Source organism: Xenopus laevis, chromosome 8L, assembly GCF_017654675.1.
Source record: "Xenopus laevis strain J_2021 chromosome 8L, Xenopus_laevis_v10.1, whole genome shotgun sequence".
Lineage (NCBI taxonomy): Eukaryota > Metazoa > Chordata > Amphibia > Anura > Pipidae > Xenopus > Xenopus laevis.
The window spans coordinates 101,409,761-101,428,739 of NC_054385.1; the positions used below are offsets into that span (position 1 = coordinate 101,409,761).

Consider the following 18,979-nt stretch of genomic DNA (forward strand, 5'->3'; position numbering starts at 1 on the left):
GGTGTGAGGAATGGGTCTATAGACAGAGACCAGCACATGTACAGTATTTAGTGTTGATGGCGTCGTGCATCAATGTGGCTCCTGCTAAATGCAGGTAGCTGAACATGTACTTGGCTGTCTGATGGACAAACAGCAAGAATATACAGTATCTTGGGATAATTATTAAGCTTGGTCATAAGTAGCAAACACCACCCAAAATTAAATCTTTTCTTTAATATAACATGAACAAAACTGAGTAAAAGCTGCCGGTAGCTCCGACACACAGGGGGCCCAGCAGGGGTAACAAGCTCTGTTGTACTGCGCCTATTGGGAGCTGGCAGGTCAGTTTTGTTTTTCTAGGAGACTTCAGTTTAAATAACAAAGATCACAAAATAAAATACAGTTAGTAGCGATCATCACATTTTAGCAGGTGATTCTCTTCCTCTTACACATGATCCCGATCAGACAGCAACAATATACACACACAATATGCTAATCCAGCAGCTTTTACTTTGCACATCCCAGACAGGGGGCAGGGAAGACAGTGCTCAATATATTTTTATATAGTATAGAAAAGAAGTGTTTGAAGTTTTCCTTAAATACAGTATATACCTGCAAACAGTCCAGGCTTAGGGACCAGTTTATCAAAATTCAAATTTGCAATTTTTCTTGAAAAGTGCAACTGAGAAACACAAATATACCTGAGAATATTTTTCAGAATCTCAGTATATATTAAAGCAAAAACTCACAATAACAGTTGCCAGAAAAACCTCCCAAGTAAAAGCTGTTTGAGGTTCAATAGAAGTCAATGGGAGTTGTATCTAACAACTTTATTAATACTTTTTCTCAGTTCATTAAAACGTTTTGAGTTTTTTAGCCTCACTGAAATTTTCGCCGGTGTCTGATTTTTTTTTTTTCCAAGAAAAAACATGCACAGGAATATTCTATTGTGTTTTATTCTAAAGTAAACTAGTTTTGGTTGCGTGCTCAACCTTGAATATTTGTAAAAAGGCCCCTTAGTGTTTATGCAATTCAGTGACCTAAACTCTGCTAATAGGCACTGTCCCCAGCAAGAAATGTTTCTGGTATGTAGGGTCACTAGAAACTCTAGATGGGACCTGGCTAATTATAAGGCCGGAAAATAAGACCCACCTTCACTGTGTCATGTATTAGAAGTCACAGCAATAAAAGTAATGTGGAGGGTGCTCTTGTGTCACAAAGTAATTTATACTGTGTCCCAGCAGAGTCCTTCCCATGGTTAGCTTACACAGTTGAGATGTTTACTAAATTTGGAGGCTGCACTTATTAAACATTATGGTAGCTTAACCTCACATGTATGAATGCATGTTAAAGTGAAGTTTTTTTTTTTTTGCATAATGAAAGCAATGTAATTCTAAGCAACTTTCTAATAGGCATTAATAAAATGCAACGGTTTGAAAGTTATTTGTAAAGGTAACTTTCTAATAGGCATTAATAAAATGCAACGGTTTGAAAGTTATTTGTAAAGGTAATTGCTATTGGAAGCAGTATTTGATTGCCCCATTCTGCTTTCTAACTTCTGTAGCAGAAGTTGGGTATCTATTAGCTCTGTTGATCAGCTGCCAGTGCCTTCTGCTACATTGATTCAGCATCAAAACCATTAGTACATCAAATGTAAAGCTCCAGACTGGTGCTGTTTCAATAGCAATTTATGAATAACTTTAAAACCACTGAAAATATAAATGTGTCGAAAATCAAACCAAATGTACCTGCTGAGATACCTTATAATGAGCTGCCACTGCACACCCCACATGGCTGTTACTGAGCAGATATCAAGAATCTGAGCTATACCATGTTTTAAATACCAGCTAACGGATTTACCGCTATTCCTACGATCGAACGATTGAAGGAATAATCGTTGGATCGAATGATTAAATCCTTCTAACCGAACGATTCGAAGGATTTTAATCCATCGATCGAAGGATATTCCTTCGATCAGAAAATATCTGGCTTAGATTGGCCTCAGTAGGTTTTAGGTGGCGAACTAGGGGGTCGAAAGAATTTTTTAAAGAGACACTACTTTGACTATCAAATGGTCGAATAGTCAAAAATTTTTAGTTCGAATCGTTCGATTCGAAGTCGAAGGTCGTAGTCGAAGGTCAAAGTAGCCCATTCGATGGTCAAGCTAGCCATATTCGACCATTCGAAATTCAAACTATTTTTCCTCTATTCCTTCACTCGAGCTAAGTAAATGGGCCCCTAAGTAGAAGGTCTGCGCAGAACTATATACTTTGCTTCCTTTTCCCTTTCTCAAACTTGGCTTGAGAACGAGTGTTGGCCGAAATGTTGGCTAGTTTGTTGGCACAATAAACAACTTTCACAGGATTTCTGCAGCGTGTGTTTGTTGGAGTTATACATGGGTCCCTGGCAGGGGGACCAGCAGCTTGCACCCAACACTACAACAAGAGGTGCGTTATAGTTTAGCATCGCCCGCATTTGATTGAATGGGCAATCGCTGATTGGCACTGCAAAGCCCCATGATGTCACCACACCTCTTTGCCAATGTCACCAACCCCACCTGGAATTAGCAGCGGTGGAAGGCGGTAACCCTAGATGGGGGGCGCTAGGCATGTAAGGCTATTGGCTAGGTTATTGTCTTTTGAAAAAGAAAATGATTTCTAAATTAAGAATCAATAGTTTAACTAGAATTTACTAGATAATTACTGGTTAACAATCCAATAAATACCATAGGGTTATAGATCCTTATATCTAAATTTTCCTTTGATTATTTTATATTGCCTCAGTAGCTCCATATAATATATGTTATGTGCTAAAATGATTCCAGAGAAAAATAACATAGACGGAAGTTTGCTGGGAGATCTCTTGATGCCAGATGCGCAGCCATTAAACAGATGTACTCCGTGTGTAAGAACTGCTAACATGCCATTGCTAACACCAGATATGACAGCAGCTGACTGCAAACATTTGGAAAGAAGCCATTCGTCTGACTGGAGGATTGTCCTGTAGAAAGATTTCATTAAAGTCCTCAACAATTTTCCAAATTCCTTCCAACAATTTTTTTTTTACTTGTCCGCCAGACTCTCCTAATCCTAAACTTCTAATTTAGATACTTCAACAATTTGATTATGTTTCTGATGTTTCAACCCAAACGGGTTATAGTGAAGGAAATCTTTCAGAAGTATGTCTCACTCAGCTCCTTCTTAAATGTCAGAGGACGTGGGCAGGATTAGCACAAGATTCTTTTCAATATTGCTGCTAATGTTAAGAGATGGGACTCTAGCATTCGCTCACCAACAAATGTGGTTTACATGCTAACACATACTTTTTGCTCTGTGGTTGTGTTTTTCAAGTGATATGTGGAAAAAGCAGGGCAGACCGGCACTCAAACGGATCCACAGGACCAAAGAATTAGAGCCTGTGACTCTGAGTGCTCTGAGTGGGTGCGAAACGCATAGGGCAGATGGAGATGCAAATATATATTTTTAACTTTGTGTAAATAAAATTATTTTTTAACTGATCTTCTTTGGTCCCGGTCGGCCCTGCTTTTTCCACATATCTGTTGTAGTACTGCTGCATAAAGCTGGGGGTCTGGGGCTGGTGCACCCAGACCACATTTACTATTTGGTGAGTCATTTACAATTTATTCTGGAGCACCATCTTTCTTCCTACTTTTGAAATGTGTTTTTCAAGTTACATAACAGCCTTGAGATTTTTCCCGATCACAGTTTGTGTCACAGTTACTGGAAGCCTAGTTGTCAGGTGAACTTGACACCTTGCCTTTTCCTTGGGCTGAATCATAATTGTCTGCTCAATAACTACCCCGTTGCATCATTGCCCCACCACTGATGTCACCATTCTACCCCTCAATGTCATCACCCTGCCCTTTGATGTCATCATCTGGTTTAACCAGGACCAGAAAAACTAGAAACCCTTGGAGGTTGAGGGGTGCAGTTGAGCACTGACTGAAAAAGCAATTAAATATATACGGAGAATCTACCATAGGAGGGGAGTGCAACTGCATCAGACCCGCCACCCTATAGGGCCCATAGGGAATACCTTGGCACACTTTCACAATGAGTTCATATACGCATAGCAGTGCAAGTTTTGTCCCAGGCCCGTGGGGCAGTAAGTGGTCTGGGTGTACTTCTAAGCACTTTTGCAATTCACATTAATTGTGGGTCCTTTGTAGTTTTTGAGATATTGGCTGCTTTTTAACTGCTAATATAATGAATTATAAACAAGAGTAAATCATGCTGTTCATTTTAGCCAACTGGCTGCAGTCAGAGGCATTTTCCTTAGACTCCATCAATGTTAAGTTGTTTCTCTTCTGGTGGAGCCTAAGGAGCCAATAGATACCCATTTCATGCATATACAAAAATGTGGTAGTTGGATCTCCGTTAACTATGTCTTTATATCTAAGGGAGATAAAGACCTTTAGTTATACTCAAAACGTATGTTATTTTGCTGGAGAGGAGGTACAGCTTTCCACTTACTGTGTGTTTTAATTTCTTGTCTTCAGGAAATATGCGAGAATCCCGAGTTTATCCTTGGAGGAGCAAACCGAACTGACATCTGCCAAGGAGATTTAGGTAAGATTTTCCACAGTATATAGTATAATACTATAATCCTTCATAAAAATAATACCATAAAACAAAACTTCTACTGAAAGTTACTTGTTAGTACTGAAGTACATATACCCAGAGTTGTCTTTAGGGAGCATCTCTCCGAGGTCTGAACATAGTACACATAGCAATTGTGCTTACAGAAGGGCAAGTAAATTTCCTATTTCCAATGTACCTCTATTAATAGTACAGCTTTTGTATGCTGTTCAGAGCTATCATATTACGTCTAAAAAGCTTTGTATTGTTATTCACCTGTAGTCAGTCCAAAGTTTAACCTGTTGTCCAACCCACTGATATAACTGGAGATTTTGGTGTATCCTAACTCCTTTTCCAAGGTTAAGGCACCTATACAGAAATAATTCACCCATCTTGCTGGATCTTTTTCAAGGATTGTAAAGGGGTTGCAATGTTCATCAGTAACTCTGCTCTAAATATGAAATTAAAGGATTTTTTATTAGAATAGTGGAATTTGGTCCAGTACAGAAAAGCAGTAAAGTAAACCCCAGCAGCCAGTGAACTATAACCTTTGATCCATCAAGTGCAATTAGAATAATGACAGCTCTATCTGTACCCTGCTCAATAATAGCCTTGTTTCCAATGACTGGGAGCAGCAATCCAAAATGTGGTATTTCTCACTGTAAAATATTATATTCCAATTACTGGAACAAATACAACTCGCAAAACATTTATGCATGACTATTTTCTTCTTATTTCTGTATTCTGTCCATGTACTTCAATAAAATCAATTCTAAGTACAGCCTCATACATTTTATAATTAAAAGCAGTGCCAGACATTGTTTCCTAGGCCCCACCAGAGAACCTGTTACTCTAGACCCACTCTCATTGTGATTAGACAAGTGTCAAAACGGTATCGATTTTTGATAGGCCCATGGTAGCCTTATGGGAACTCTTCTAAACTTGGGCCTGAGTCTTATCCAGAGATTTTCTAATGAGAAGAGCATTCCCATCACCATTAACAACTTTGTCTAATTGGTGTCAGCTGGAAACATAAGAATCATTATAAGGCATGATTGGAATGAGCTGGCATGTGCAGGGGACTGTCCTATTTCCAGTGATCCTGAAAGGCTGGCTGTTTAAATCTATCCACAGATTTTAAACTGTCCTGCTTCAGTGATGTAGCCTACCCAAGCCAATATTTTGGCCATTGCTATCCATACCAAATTGCTGTTGTACAAAATCCTTATTAAGTTATTATGGGCTATGTCAAAGGTGGTACATCTATTGACAGACTGTCAGGGAAAAGTTCTGTGAACTATAGGCCAGTCACTGTAGACAGATAAAGAATGTGAGCCTGAATGGATAGGGATCAGATTCTGCTCAGGCAGCTGTCCACTTCTTTTTTTCATCAATCCCCACCTAACCCTCACAAAATAAAATCATGAGATTGATATTTTAGCAGGTATAAGATCAGACTGGGGACTTATAAAAAATGCTCAATAAACAGAAATACAGAATGTAGTAGGAAATAAGAAACTAGGCCCATCAATGATCCTGGAACAAGCTGAGCTTCTGCAGATACAGAAGAAACTGTGTGAAGATGTGAAATGTGTCCCAAAAAGTATGTAGAGTTCCTCATACAAGGGAATATTCCAGAAGGGGAATACACAATATTTTTATTCAAAAAGCATTGCTGGTGAATTAATGGAACACCGTTCATTCTATGATTAGCTAAAAACTATATTGAGAGTAGTGGACAGATTCCTTAGCGATGGGTTCTAAAAACTGAAGCTGGTCCTTCTCCTCTTTGCTTTCCATAGATAACCATGTGACAAGAAAATACGTGTGAAAAACACGTTATTTTATCCTTCCCCTCTCCTTCCAACCAAAGGGATCTGAGCTGTCTCTATAAGGACATAAAATAATATAGTTTATTTATTTTAATGTGGAGTACAAAGCACTCAGATATCATCTGTTGGTAGTTAGATTTATTTTCTATAGAAAAAGCAGGTGTAGCCTAATGGAAAGGAGGTCATCTAACAAAGTAGGGCATGTGTGTAACAGTATAGTCAGCGAAAAATGCATGGGATTTTGCCCTCCCCCAAAGCAGAAACAAGGTTCCATGAAAAAAACGCCCCTAGACTTTAATGTACTTTGCTCCAAAACTTTTTGTTGAATTTTTCAGCGAAATGGGACAGATTCTCTCATCACTATGATATCCAATGGCCTAAATGTCAGAGGTTCTCGATGTTCACTATAAAAAGCAGTTGGCTTTCCAGGTCAGCGGATACTACTATCAGATCTCAGTTCGTTTGTCCAAGCTAGGGATGTACTAAATCCATATTTATTCCATTTTGCCAAATACAGAATTCTCTATTGCTGTTTACAGAATTCTGTCTATCTTATACTGTGTCCCAGTCTGACACTGTGGATGCCATACTTGTGTGTATATGTAAAAATGTATTTGTTCTACAGTGACTAAATTATATTTCTTGGCTGCTACAGTTTATTTTATACAAGACATGTGCATGTAAACGGCCAAAAATGTCATATGCAGCCTTTTTATAAATATATACAGCACAGGTTTGGAATCAGTTATCCGGAAACCCATTATCCAGAAAGTTACAAATTCCAGGAAGGCCATCTCCCATAGGCTTCATTTTAATCAAATAATTTAAATTTTAAAAAAAAATATTCCCTTTTTCTCTGTAATAATAAAACAGTACCTTGTACTTGATACACAGTAAGATATAATCAATCCTTATTGGAGGCAAAACAAAATCCTGTTGGGTTTTAACTAATATTAACATGATTCTCAAGTAGACTTAAGGGAAAGCGATCCAAATTACAATTATCTGTAAAACTCCTGAACATTCTAGACACCAGATCCCATACCTGTACTGAAACTGTATTTCTGTATTAGATGTATTAACCTTTTGCAACATGTGTTATCAAAGCAACCTTACAATAGATTTTACCCAAAATTTGCCCAGATGAATTCTTGATTGTACTGTATATATTGCTACCCCCCTATATTGTTATCCAGACGGGTCTGTAGATTATTTTTGTTTCGTTGAATGAATTATAGTTTAATAATTGCTTTCATTTACAACTGAAACTATGAAATGTGCCTTCTCTGAGCTTGTGCCTTCAAGCATTTTATTGCACATTAATTCTCTGTATCGGTACAAGCAGGAGTTCGGTTTGATTGACTGGGCTGGCTGTGATACACATGCATTTGTACACATTTCCATTGCTCACTCAGGTCAGTACATGAGCCTAGAGTGTTGGCTTTCTGGATACAGGACATCAGTGATATCATATGGCAACATGTCTGTAATGCCATCTGGCTTGTGAGCAAACCTCTTACAGCCGCAACAAACATCGATTTTCTTCCTTTCAGCAGCACTCGTGTTATTTTTATTCCTTTCTTAAGAGGGGAGCATATGTCTAATGGACTGAGTTCTCATTTAGGAACTGTTCTGTCGATCCTTAATGAGAGGATATATTATGATAGTATTGCTTAAAGCATTCTCAAAACTGGTAAAATGATGATAGGAATGCTAGAGTACAGCTGTGCAACTTTATTTTTTTTTTAATGCAATGGGACAGTGCCCCTGACTTTGAGCTGAATTTTTAAAAAAACTGAATTTCCTCTAGTGATCCCAATCCCTTTGTCCTGGTCTGAGCCCCCCTGGAGTTGGGGGTAGATCAAATCTGCTGCAGCAAACCCAGAAGCACCCCTGCACTGGACCAGTTACATTTAAATAAGCTTTAGGGCAGACTATGGCCCACAGGTCTCCATGTAGGTCCTGCTATAGTAAACGGTTAGCCAATACATTTATTGCATATTTTTTATTCTCTTTCATTTCAGGGGATTGCTGGTTCTTGGCTGCCATAGCTTGTTTGACGCTCAATGAAAAAATCCTTTTTCGTGTCATTCCTCCAGACCAGAGTTTCAAAGACAACTATGCCGGAATATTTCATTTTCAGGTGTTGTGAAAATAGATTTATTTATAGCAACATATATTTCATTTCCATTCTAGTGGTTTAAATGTATTCTTAAGTGTAGCTAAGGTCAGCCATTCATATGCCTCATCTGAGATCTGCCAGAAAAGAAATTTTAAAAAATATTAATATCTCCATGAAATAATGAAGCAGGAAAATCCTGCAGCTCAAAATAATAATGATATAAGGTATTTTTTATTGGAAAAACTGGTTAAAGGGACCGTTCACCTCAAAAACATGACCATTTTATCTCTACACAAGTATGGGACCTGTTATACAGAATGCCCAGGACCTGGGGTTTTCCAGATAAGGTGTTTTTTGTTAGATCACTATACTTTGTCTACTGAAAAAAACTTAAACATTAAATAAACCGAGTACCATTGATTTGCTCGCAATAAGGATTCATCATATTATAGCTTGGATCAAGTACAAGGTACTGTTTTATTATTACAGAAAAAAGGAAACAAATTGAAAAAAATATATTACTTGATTAAAAAGGAGATTTCTTCCTGTAATTTGAAGCTATCCAGATAACAGGTCTGAATAAAGGATCCCATGCTTGTATCACATTTCCAAGGACCCGCGTAATAACATTGTTGATTAGTACGTTTTCACATTGTAAACCATAAGATAATGTCTCAAACATTAGTGATTGATCCACACTCAATACAGCTGCTAAAAAAAAAATTCTTCTTATTTGTCTCCCTTAACAAGGATGGGGGGGGCGGCACAGTTCTAGAAAACTAGCTGTGAAGTGACCCCCACTCAGCAGAGAGTCTGGCCAAATAGAAAGCATTTGCTGCACGTTCTACCAGAGTAAACCCACATTTGTACTGTAGTAGATGAATGGACCTTAAGGAATAGTTTCCAATCGTTTTTATTTTTTGCAGTTCTGGCGTTACGGAGACTGGGTAGATGTGGTCATAGATGACTATTTGCCAACATATAACAATGAGCTGGTCTTCACCAAATCTTCCCAACGGAATGAGTTCTGGAGTGCTTTGCTGGAGAAGGCTTATGCAAAGTAAGGAAGTTATTCATCATGCCAATTTCATTGTAAACTAACAAATGATACTTTTTATGAATGTTTATTTTTCAAGCATCCGGTGTAAAACTTTATGATACATTTTTTAAGAGAAAGAGGTTCTGCAAACTGCCAAAAAGTTAACTTTAAGTTGGAAATCAAATGGAATGCTAGAATTTATAGGACCAGAATTGATAGACCTTGGTGACAGCTGGGGACTAGCTTTTGGTTCAGCTCTTTATAACACTCATTCATACACAAACCTTTCCCATTCTAAATAATAGTGTCCATGATATGCTTTTGTAGATCATTGATATTCGCAGTAACATCATGGTATGTGCAATTAATTTCAGGCTGCATGGCTCCTATGAGGCTCTCAAGGGTGGGAATACCACAGAAGCCATGGAGGACTTCACTGGAGGAGTAACAGAATTTTATGAGCTTAAAGAAGCTCCAAAGGACATGTACAATATAATGAAGAAAGCTTTTGAGAGAGGCTCACTCATTGGATGCTCAATTGATGTAAGTATAAGGACTCACATCCATGTGATGGGACTACCTTTCAGTTAGTAAACCTTTTTAAAGGGGGAGTAGTCAATCTATATATGCCTTTTTTATCACAAACTAAGTAAATATAACGTGTGCTGAAAATGTATGCCTATTCTTTTAATTTTAAAGAATATATATCTCTTATTCTATTTAATAAAATATGGGAGTCTTTACACAAGCAGATCCTCTTTACTGAGGTCACCAAATAAATTGTTCATTACCCAAATTGCCACGCATGTGCTGGGCTAAATCAGACTGATCCCATCATTAGGCTGTACAGGCCAACCACTGAGCCATAACAGAGGTCTCAGAAGAGAACCACATCAACAGGCCAGTGCAGTCCTCGCCAATCAAAGTTTTAAACATGTCCAAAAGATAGCAAGTCAGTTTTCTCAATTAAAACTTTAGGTTAAAGGGATACTGTCAAGGGAAAAAAAAAAAGATTTCAAAATGAATCGGTTAATAGTGCTGCTCCAGCAGAATTCTGCGCTGAAATCCATTTCTCAAAAGTGTAAACATATTTTTTTATATTCAATTTTGAAATCTGACATGGGGCTAGACATATAGTCAATTTCCCAGCTGCCCCAAGTCATGTGACTTGTGCTCTGATAAACTTCAATCACTCTTTACTGCTGTACTGCAAGTTGGAGTGATATCACCCCCTCCCTTTTCCCCCGAGCAGCCAAACAAAAGAACAATAGGAAGCAGGTAACCAGATAGCAGCTCCCTAACACAAGATAACAGCTGCCTGGTAGATCTAAGAACAACACTCAATAGTAAAAACCCATGTCCCACTGAGACACATTCAGTTAAATTGAGAAGGAAAAACAGCAGCCTGCCAGAAAGCATTTCTCTCCTAAAGTGCAGGCACAAGTCACATGACCAGGGGCAGCTGGGAAATTGACAAAATGTCTAGCCCCATGTCAGATTTCAAAATTGAATATAAAAAATCTGTTTGCTCTTTTGAGAAATGGATTTCAGTGCAAAATTCTGCTGTAGTAGCTCTATTCACTGATGCGTTTTGAAAAAAAACATGTTTTCCGATGACAGGATCCCTTTAAAACAGTGTTCAATTCATTGTATTTCATTGTATTGAAAACATTGGCATACTGCCCTTGAAAGAGAAATTAAAAGAATATCCATACAAATACTACAAAATTGGACCTGGAAGTTCCATATTTCATTCTTTTGTTTTGTATTGTTTGTACAGCTCTTTACTGAGACATCCTGAGTACATAGACAAAGATAAGCACTAAGTCATGCCCAGTAAGCACCTATAGGAGATCAGAGAAGAATTAGGGTGTGCAAGGGACTCACTGTAAACAAAATAACTCATAGTGAACTATAAGTAGATAAGAAAGCACAAAGCCAATTGCCCAGATATATTTAGCTACTAATGGCATTTATCAAGTGTGTAACTATTTAGTTGCTTTGGGCTTAGCCCAGGACATTGTAGCTAGTCATAAAAAACAATATGGCAGTAAACCTATCTCAGAAAAGGCTGAAAGAACAGGCTGCTCATACAGAAGCAACTACTGCATTACAGAAAACACATATCATAGGTTTCTAATACTGGTATGTAATCCATTATCTGGAGACCAGTTATCGAAAAAGCTCAATTAAGGGAAGGCCGTATCCCGTATACATCATTTTATCAGTAATTCAAATTTTTCAAATTGATTTCCCTTTTCTCTGTAATAAGACAGTACCTTGTACTTTATCCAAACCTACAGGATTGTTTTGCCTCCAATAAAGATTAAATATGAGATAAAATTAATCCTTATTGGAGGCAAAGCAATCTTGTTGGGTTTATTAAATGTTTGAATTAAATTTTAGTAGACTTAAAGTGTGCTGTAATCCTCTCCATCATATCACTTTTGTCATTCTTGTGTCCCAGCACTCGTTTCTCTAACTTGTTTTCCCTGTATGTTCTCTGTTGCTGGCACCAGGATAAATATGGTTCTTCCTGTGGAGATGCACCTCCGGGTAATATGGAGGATGCAATAATCAGAATGATAGAGAGTGTGGGTGACACACGTCCTGACACAAATGGCAAAGGTTTGCCACCAAAGCCAGCAGCGGTTTGTATGCTCCGTGCATGGTCATTTGGTTTTGGAAAAAAATGCTTCTCTTGAGTGTTTAGTAATCTGCTGAAGGTGGCATGAGCCATACAGTTCTGTGTTTGCCTTAAAGAACTACAGTTATGATATACTGATAGTTGTTACTTGGGACTCGGCAATTTCTCTCTCAGCTTAAAGTGGTTGTTCACCTTTATATTAACTTTTAGTATGATATAGAGAGTGATATTCTGAGAAATCATTTCAGATAATCCAGTTTTTTATGTTTTATTAATTGTGGTTTGTAAGTTATTTAGCTGTTTATTCAGCAGCTCTCCAGTTTGCAATTTTAGCAATTTAGCTAGGATCCAAATTACTCAAGCAACCATGCATTGATATGAATGAGAGACTGGAATATGAATAGGAGAGGGTCTGAATAGAAAGATGAGTAATAAAAAGTAGCAATACCAATAAATGTATAGCCTTACAGAGCATTTGTTTTTTAGATGAGGTCCGTGACCCCTTTTTGAAAACAGAGTCAGAAGAAGAAAGCAAAAAATTGCAAAACTATATAAAAAATGATGACCAATTGAAAAGTTGCTTAGAATTAGCCATTCTATAACATACTAAAAGTTAACTTAATGGTGAACCACCCTTTTAATGACACCCAACCCTTACCAACTCAACATATTCTATCACAGAGTATAGGAAGAGTCACAATTCTGTTCAACCATTTACATATAGTGGCCTGAAAGCACATATACAGGAGCTATAATATATTAAAATGATGATGATGATGATGAGATACAAATAAATCTATGGAGACCACAAACAGACATGAGGCAATAGGATTTCCTTGGAGGACCACATTCAGCCCACAAGCCTCCAGTTGGAAAGCCCTGCTCTGCTCTGCAGCAGGTAAATTAAGATCCATAACATTTATCAGTAAGGAGCACACCACCCTTACATTTAATACATGGCACTTTCATAGTAATCTATCAATTATCAAAAGTAATCTATCTGAGTAAACCCCCATAAAAAAAACCAAGAACCTTTTTAACCCCCTAAAAACTGTCTATGCCAGGGGAGCATGTATAAATGCGGATGTGTTTATTGGCTGTTGGCAGCAATGTGGAAATGGATAAGGGCTTTTTGTTTGTGCTTTATTCTTTGTTTGGTTTAATGCAGTTAGTTTTATCCATGGAACGTCTTTTTTTAAAGCATGCATGCTTGACTTTATATTTCATTAAATACCAAGACTTTTTCTTCACTGGTATGTCAACACCAAGACCTGATTTCCTACGGTTGGCAGTTTTTTAATGTCATATTTGCAGAGCTACTGCCACCTAAAATTCCTGGCCTGACTCACTAAGGATGCTTTTGAAAGTGGGCTGACTGTGTAGTTACAAAGGGGACAGCAACTCCTTAGTAAGTCAGACACAGAAATGTGCCATCGGCACTGCTGGAATCATGTGTTTTCTTCATAAAGAGTAACGGCATCCTTTCAGGACGAAGAGCAAATTATTATAAGATCTGGCAAGTCTGACACTATGGTGAGACACTATGGTATGCTCATTGCCATAAGTGTCTAACCTCATGTCTTTTAACATGGCTGCACAAGATGGCTGCACTCTCTTAACATGGCTGCACAAGACGCAACCGGCTTACTTAATTGGCCATTTGTTACACACCTGGCAGGGCCATTATTTTGTAAGTGGGACACCTAAAGGTTTTTTCAAAACCATAAACTTTTGATTCAGATGCACTTCAAATGATGACATAATATGGAATATTTGATTACTCTGTTGCCTTGTGTTTGGGACTTTTAGCCAACCTCCTGGAGTGGGAAGGTAACTTGCTTTACTTGTTTTGCTAAATTAAGGAGCTTGGTCATCCAGGTGTGTAGCCAAATGGCAGTCCCATAGCTAAACAGTGGAATCAAAAAGAGGTTGGTGCATATTTATTATGTAGGGGACTGTTAAAATAGATCCCCCTAGATACTCCTCTAAGGTTTGGACTGCTAAGTGGGCCTTAGTTAAGTTCTACACAGTTAAGGGGGTCCTTAGCATAGTTGGGAGATGTGTTCCCCTTCCTGTATCAAAGTATGACCGTTGCAGTCCCATAGTTGGCCATAAAGTGAAACTGTTCTATAGTGTATAAACTGGAGCAAACATGCTCTGGGTCCATTTTCCAGAAGTTCTTACCTGAGCAGGCAGGTAGGACCGGGGTGGAGCCTTAGTATAGTCAGACCTATAGATGACTCTAGGAGTGATAGATAGGAGCAGGGCTAGCTGGCCGAGCACCCTGAAGCTAGCTGCTAGACCAAAGAGAGTTAGAAGGATTAGCATTCTGAGTGCACTACTGTCCAGAGTAGGGATTAAGTATAAGGGCCTAGGGACTAGAGAGTTCATCCAGATTCTAATTGGAGGATTCTGAAAGCTGGGGAACGACCTATCATGAGTGAGCAAATCCATTGTTTCTTGACTGACCCTACGGATATACTGGCTGTTTGTGCTGTACTGTAAGTATATCCCTAACCACATGTACCTTGTTCTCCTCCATTACTATTGATGAGTCCTTTGTGGATTAGTTAAATGATATTTGTTACTGTTTATGTTAAAAGAACCACTGGTGTCCATTTACTGTCTGAACTCCCAAGGGTATAGTTCAGCAATACCCTGCCTCCCCTATAAGTGAGGGCTCACACCTGAGCATTCTGGACAACCAGTCCCAGACCTGTATTACAATTACATGTAGTATATACAAATAAAATAGAATGTGAAGAGCTGGTAGTGCAGAGCTCATTAATCCAACTCGCTCTCCCAGGGCAATAAGAATACATTATTCCCTCTACTCCCACAGTGACTCGGTGGATTTGGAGGCAAATAGTTCAAGGTAGCTTTAGGACGGACAAGTCATTTTATAGATATGTTTTTTTTTATAGGGTTTTTTTTTGTTGCTGCTTCTTTTCACAAGCTCTTGGCTTCTTTGGCTTTATATGATTTATTTCATTTAGAATGTTTCCAAGAATACCGCCCCTTTTAATTAGTTGTCTAATTTGCTTTTTAAATCAATCTTTCAGACCCTTGTGCCTGTTCAGCTGGAGACCCGCATGGCCAATGGACTGGTTAAAGGCCACGCATACTCTGTAACAGGAGTTGAAGGGGTATGATCTGGAATTCATACATGCACTACAAAGTATCAGTTTCTAGGATAGTAGCATCAAAGTGCAAAACCCAAAGTGGGAAACCGATGAAGAAATGGTCCTGAGAGAGAGAGGGAGAGAAAGATGCCAGCTAAAAGAGGAGATGAGAGAGATGATGGAGAAGAAAATAGGACACTGGGAGGAGAAAAGAAGAGTAATAAATACAGAAGATGAAAAGGAGGGGAATTGAGGGTTTCTTGTAATAAGTTGTCATAGCTAATAGAAGCTTACCTGTCAACAGAGCTACTATGCAGTCCATTTTCAGCAACATCTACTATCAGTAATTCCAGTAAGGGTATAAAAGGCTGCCACTAGACACCATTGTTCATAAACAATATAATACATTCTTCTAGATAACATTGTTTCATTTTACAGACTATGTTGAAAGGAAAATCAGTCAAACTTGTTCGTCTCAGGAACCCTTGGGGACAAGTGGAATGGAATGGCTCATGGAGTGACAAGTAAGGCAGTTGCTGTTATAAATAGTGGGCTGTCTGTCTTTGAGTCAATAACCATTCTACTGAAATGGTTTCTCTACATACATAAACTATATTAGTGATATACTTTATACATATTATATATTAGTGATAAATCGTTGTGGCCTTGTGCCTCACATAAGTGATAACTACCATATACATTTTGTAGCTCTGATTATAGGGATGAGAATGTCTGTTTTTAGGAAGCATTTGTGCAATACATATCGGTTATTCGAGGTACGAATTCATGGAATTAAATCTGCCTCTCAAGGTATATCTTGTATCTTTCCACTGTAGTGCCAAGGAATGGGCTATAGTAGATAAGTCCGAAAAGGGTCGCCTCCAGCACCAGGTACAGGAAGATGGCGAGTTTTGGTAAGGAAACCATTTCAAACTGATGAAATCATTATGCAATTTGTATAAAGATCTTTTACATGTTATTCATGGATTTTGTGTATTTACACAGCAAAAAGTAAGAGTTTGAGACATATTGTTAGTGATGATCTCATACCCTAACCTAAAGTGTGTACTTTTACTTTATCTGTATATTGTCTTTCAGGTCATTTTTACATCAATATCCTTCTTTACTTTATAAAAAGTTTGGGGGCTGTCATGTTTGTGCTACATTATATCATTCAAGAGATTTATCACACTTCCACTCATGTTCCTGCTGATAATTCCCAGTATATCATTTTAAAATTACAATTTTGCTCTCTGTTTTTCTAGGATGTCATATGATGATTTTATGAAGAACTTTACCAAGACTGAAATCTGCAATTTGACACCAGATGCCTTGGATTCGGATTCACTCCATGTATGGACAGTGTCTGTCAATGAAGGGCGATGGGTCAGGGGTTGCTCAGCAGGAGGCTGCCGCAATTATCCGGGTAATAAACAAACTGAAGAAGAAGAATAAGGCACATCTGGACAGTTTGCTGTCATGGCTATATTGTTTGCCCTAATGGTGCTGGTCTTAATAATACTATTAACAACCTCCCAAGGCTTATGATGCAAAACACAATTTCAAGCACTTAAATATCATAATATATATATATAATACACAAAAGCCATGAATATCCTGTAAATTATATCCTTATAAACGGTGAGTTCTGATGTCATCAGTTATAAACGATGAGTTGTGATGTAATTTCTGTCACATGACTCACTGAAATTTGTGTATTATAATAAATAAAGTACCCCCAGTTGCAAAATATGAGGATGTTAGAAGTTACCTCGGAGTTCCATGACCTGTATAAAAACACTCGGCCTTCGGCCTCGTGTTTTTATATGGTCATGAAACTCCTCGGTAACTTATAATATCCTTATATTTTACAAGAGGGGGTACTCTATTCACTATATAATCTACACATTTACATGGGCTGCTTCACAGTATGATTAGCTCAACATCAACTCATATGGATCTTTAGCCATATCACATGGAGAAAAATTGTCTTAAAAAGAATGTCAAATTCTGATATTCACAGAAGACTCATTCTAGTTTTTATACACTTTGGCATTATATTTCCTTGTATCACTTTTATAATTTTAAATTCCACTCAGAGTTCTCTACCTGCTGAAAGCCCTTTCAGGTGATAGTACAATATATAGACCCAATCCTGCCTAGGGTCAAAATGTATTATCAATGTGCACAGCCACTGCTACAGTTGTCTTTTTGAGCAAATAATACACATTTTGAGCACTTTTACAATTTGTCCAGTGTGCTGCAGTTGCCCTATACATCTTATAAATTTAAAGTGACGCTTAAGAATCAATAGGAGAATTAGAAGTTGGTGGTTATTGACTGCATTTTGCTTGCATTAATATGGCAAATTGAGGTGGCAGATATTGTCAGAAACACTGTTACTTATGGCTTTTTGGTGTAAAAAAGGAGGTGTAAGGCATTGTTGTAAACAAAAACAAAAACCTGACGAGTTAAGAAGTTATGAAGTTGGAGTTGTGCTGATGGACTTTCTGCCCCAGTTTAACACCACATTTAGGATTTCCCTTTGCATTCTAGAGACACAACTCCCAGGCCAGTTTTAAGGTAGAAAGATACGGAGTCCTCAGCATCAGAGGCAACACTTTTGTGGCATTTTGGAAGTTGTAGCGCAACAACTGGAGGGCTGCAGGCTAAGTTACATACAGTATATTCCTTCCCATAGATTGATGCCCAAGCCTTCCTGCAATACCTGGGTCCCCTAAAGCTCTAACTGTGGCCCAAGCTATATCCGTGAAAACACCTTTATAGCAAAACAAATATAAATAAAATCCCAGTCAAACTTATTTGAAATGGGATATGGTCTCATTCCCAAAAGTAGTTCAGGATTTGCATTCAGCTTTATACTGTACGTGACTGGGTGCAAGCAAGAGATCATTCATTAGATTTATGCTACAGACATTTGGTATATGTGCAACCATGCTAAAGCTCCAGTATGCCTGTCTCACTTCTTCCCTTAAATGAGCAGTTTTGAGGATTTGCTACTACTACTGTTGACGTATGAGGTGGTGGTCTGCAAGTTTGTGATTCCTGAATTATCATAGTAGATTTCATGGCAGTTTTTATGAAACAGATGGAAGACTGCACTTTAGTGCTGGGACAAACATTGCACGTTGCAAGTTGAATAAGTATTTCATGTGAAAATAAGCATTGAACCCTTTCAAAGCAAAAAGGAATGTAGGCGCCAAACTTTTTATTTGTATTACAGGGGTAAATATTTCAAAAAGACAATAAATAGTAAGTAGAAGAGTAAGGGGTATGTCTGTATGTGATACATGGCCTGATAGAACAAATCAACAAATATGTAGCTCCTAATTTTCTCAGGCTTTATCTCCTCTACCATGGTACCAGAATCAACTAAAACTTCAGCATGCGTTGTAAAGCATAAACACTGGATTATGGTCTCAACTTAGCAATTTGTGGAATGTAACATTGACATATATAGTGGGGAAGTTGTTTTTGAAAGTTTGTTAAGGGAACACATTTAAACTCATGTCTTAGAGAATGGAATTTCAAGTATTCATCAGCAAAAGCTTTTAAAACAGCCCCACATGGGATTTAAAAAAACACAAGCTGCTTACTGCCTTAGACTGATACCCATGGA

The 18,979-nt window shown here is 38.0% G+C and overlaps 1 protein-coding gene across 3 annotated transcripts in view; it reads left to right on the plus strand.

Moving 5' to 3' along the window:
- capn3.L (calpain 3 L homeolog) overlaps positions 1-18,979 on the plus strand; it is an 82,396-nt gene that overhangs the window by 46,234 nt on the left and 17,183 nt on the right. For 2 of the 3 annotated variants that reach the window (XM_018228493.2, XM_018228498.1), the window contains exons 2-9: positions 4,499-4,568; positions 8,434-8,552; positions 9,458-9,591; positions 9,945-10,113; positions 15,280-15,363; positions 15,778-15,863; positions 16,176-16,253; positions 16,605-16,765. In XM_018228493.2, the coding sequence (XP_018083982.1) occupies positions 9,994-10,113; positions 15,280-15,363; positions 15,778-15,863; positions 16,176-16,253; positions 16,605-16,765 (529 nt within the window). In that variant the 5' untranslated portion in view covers positions 4,499-4,568; positions 8,434-8,552; positions 9,458-9,591; positions 9,945-9,993. Of the gene's footprint in view, positions 1-4,498; positions 4,569-8,433; positions 8,553-9,457; positions 9,592-9,944; positions 10,114-12,089; positions 12,222-15,279; positions 15,364-15,777; positions 15,864-16,175; positions 16,254-16,604; positions 16,766-18,979 lie in introns of all 3 variants that reach the window. The other variant, XM_018228497.2, reaches the window with a different exon arrangement.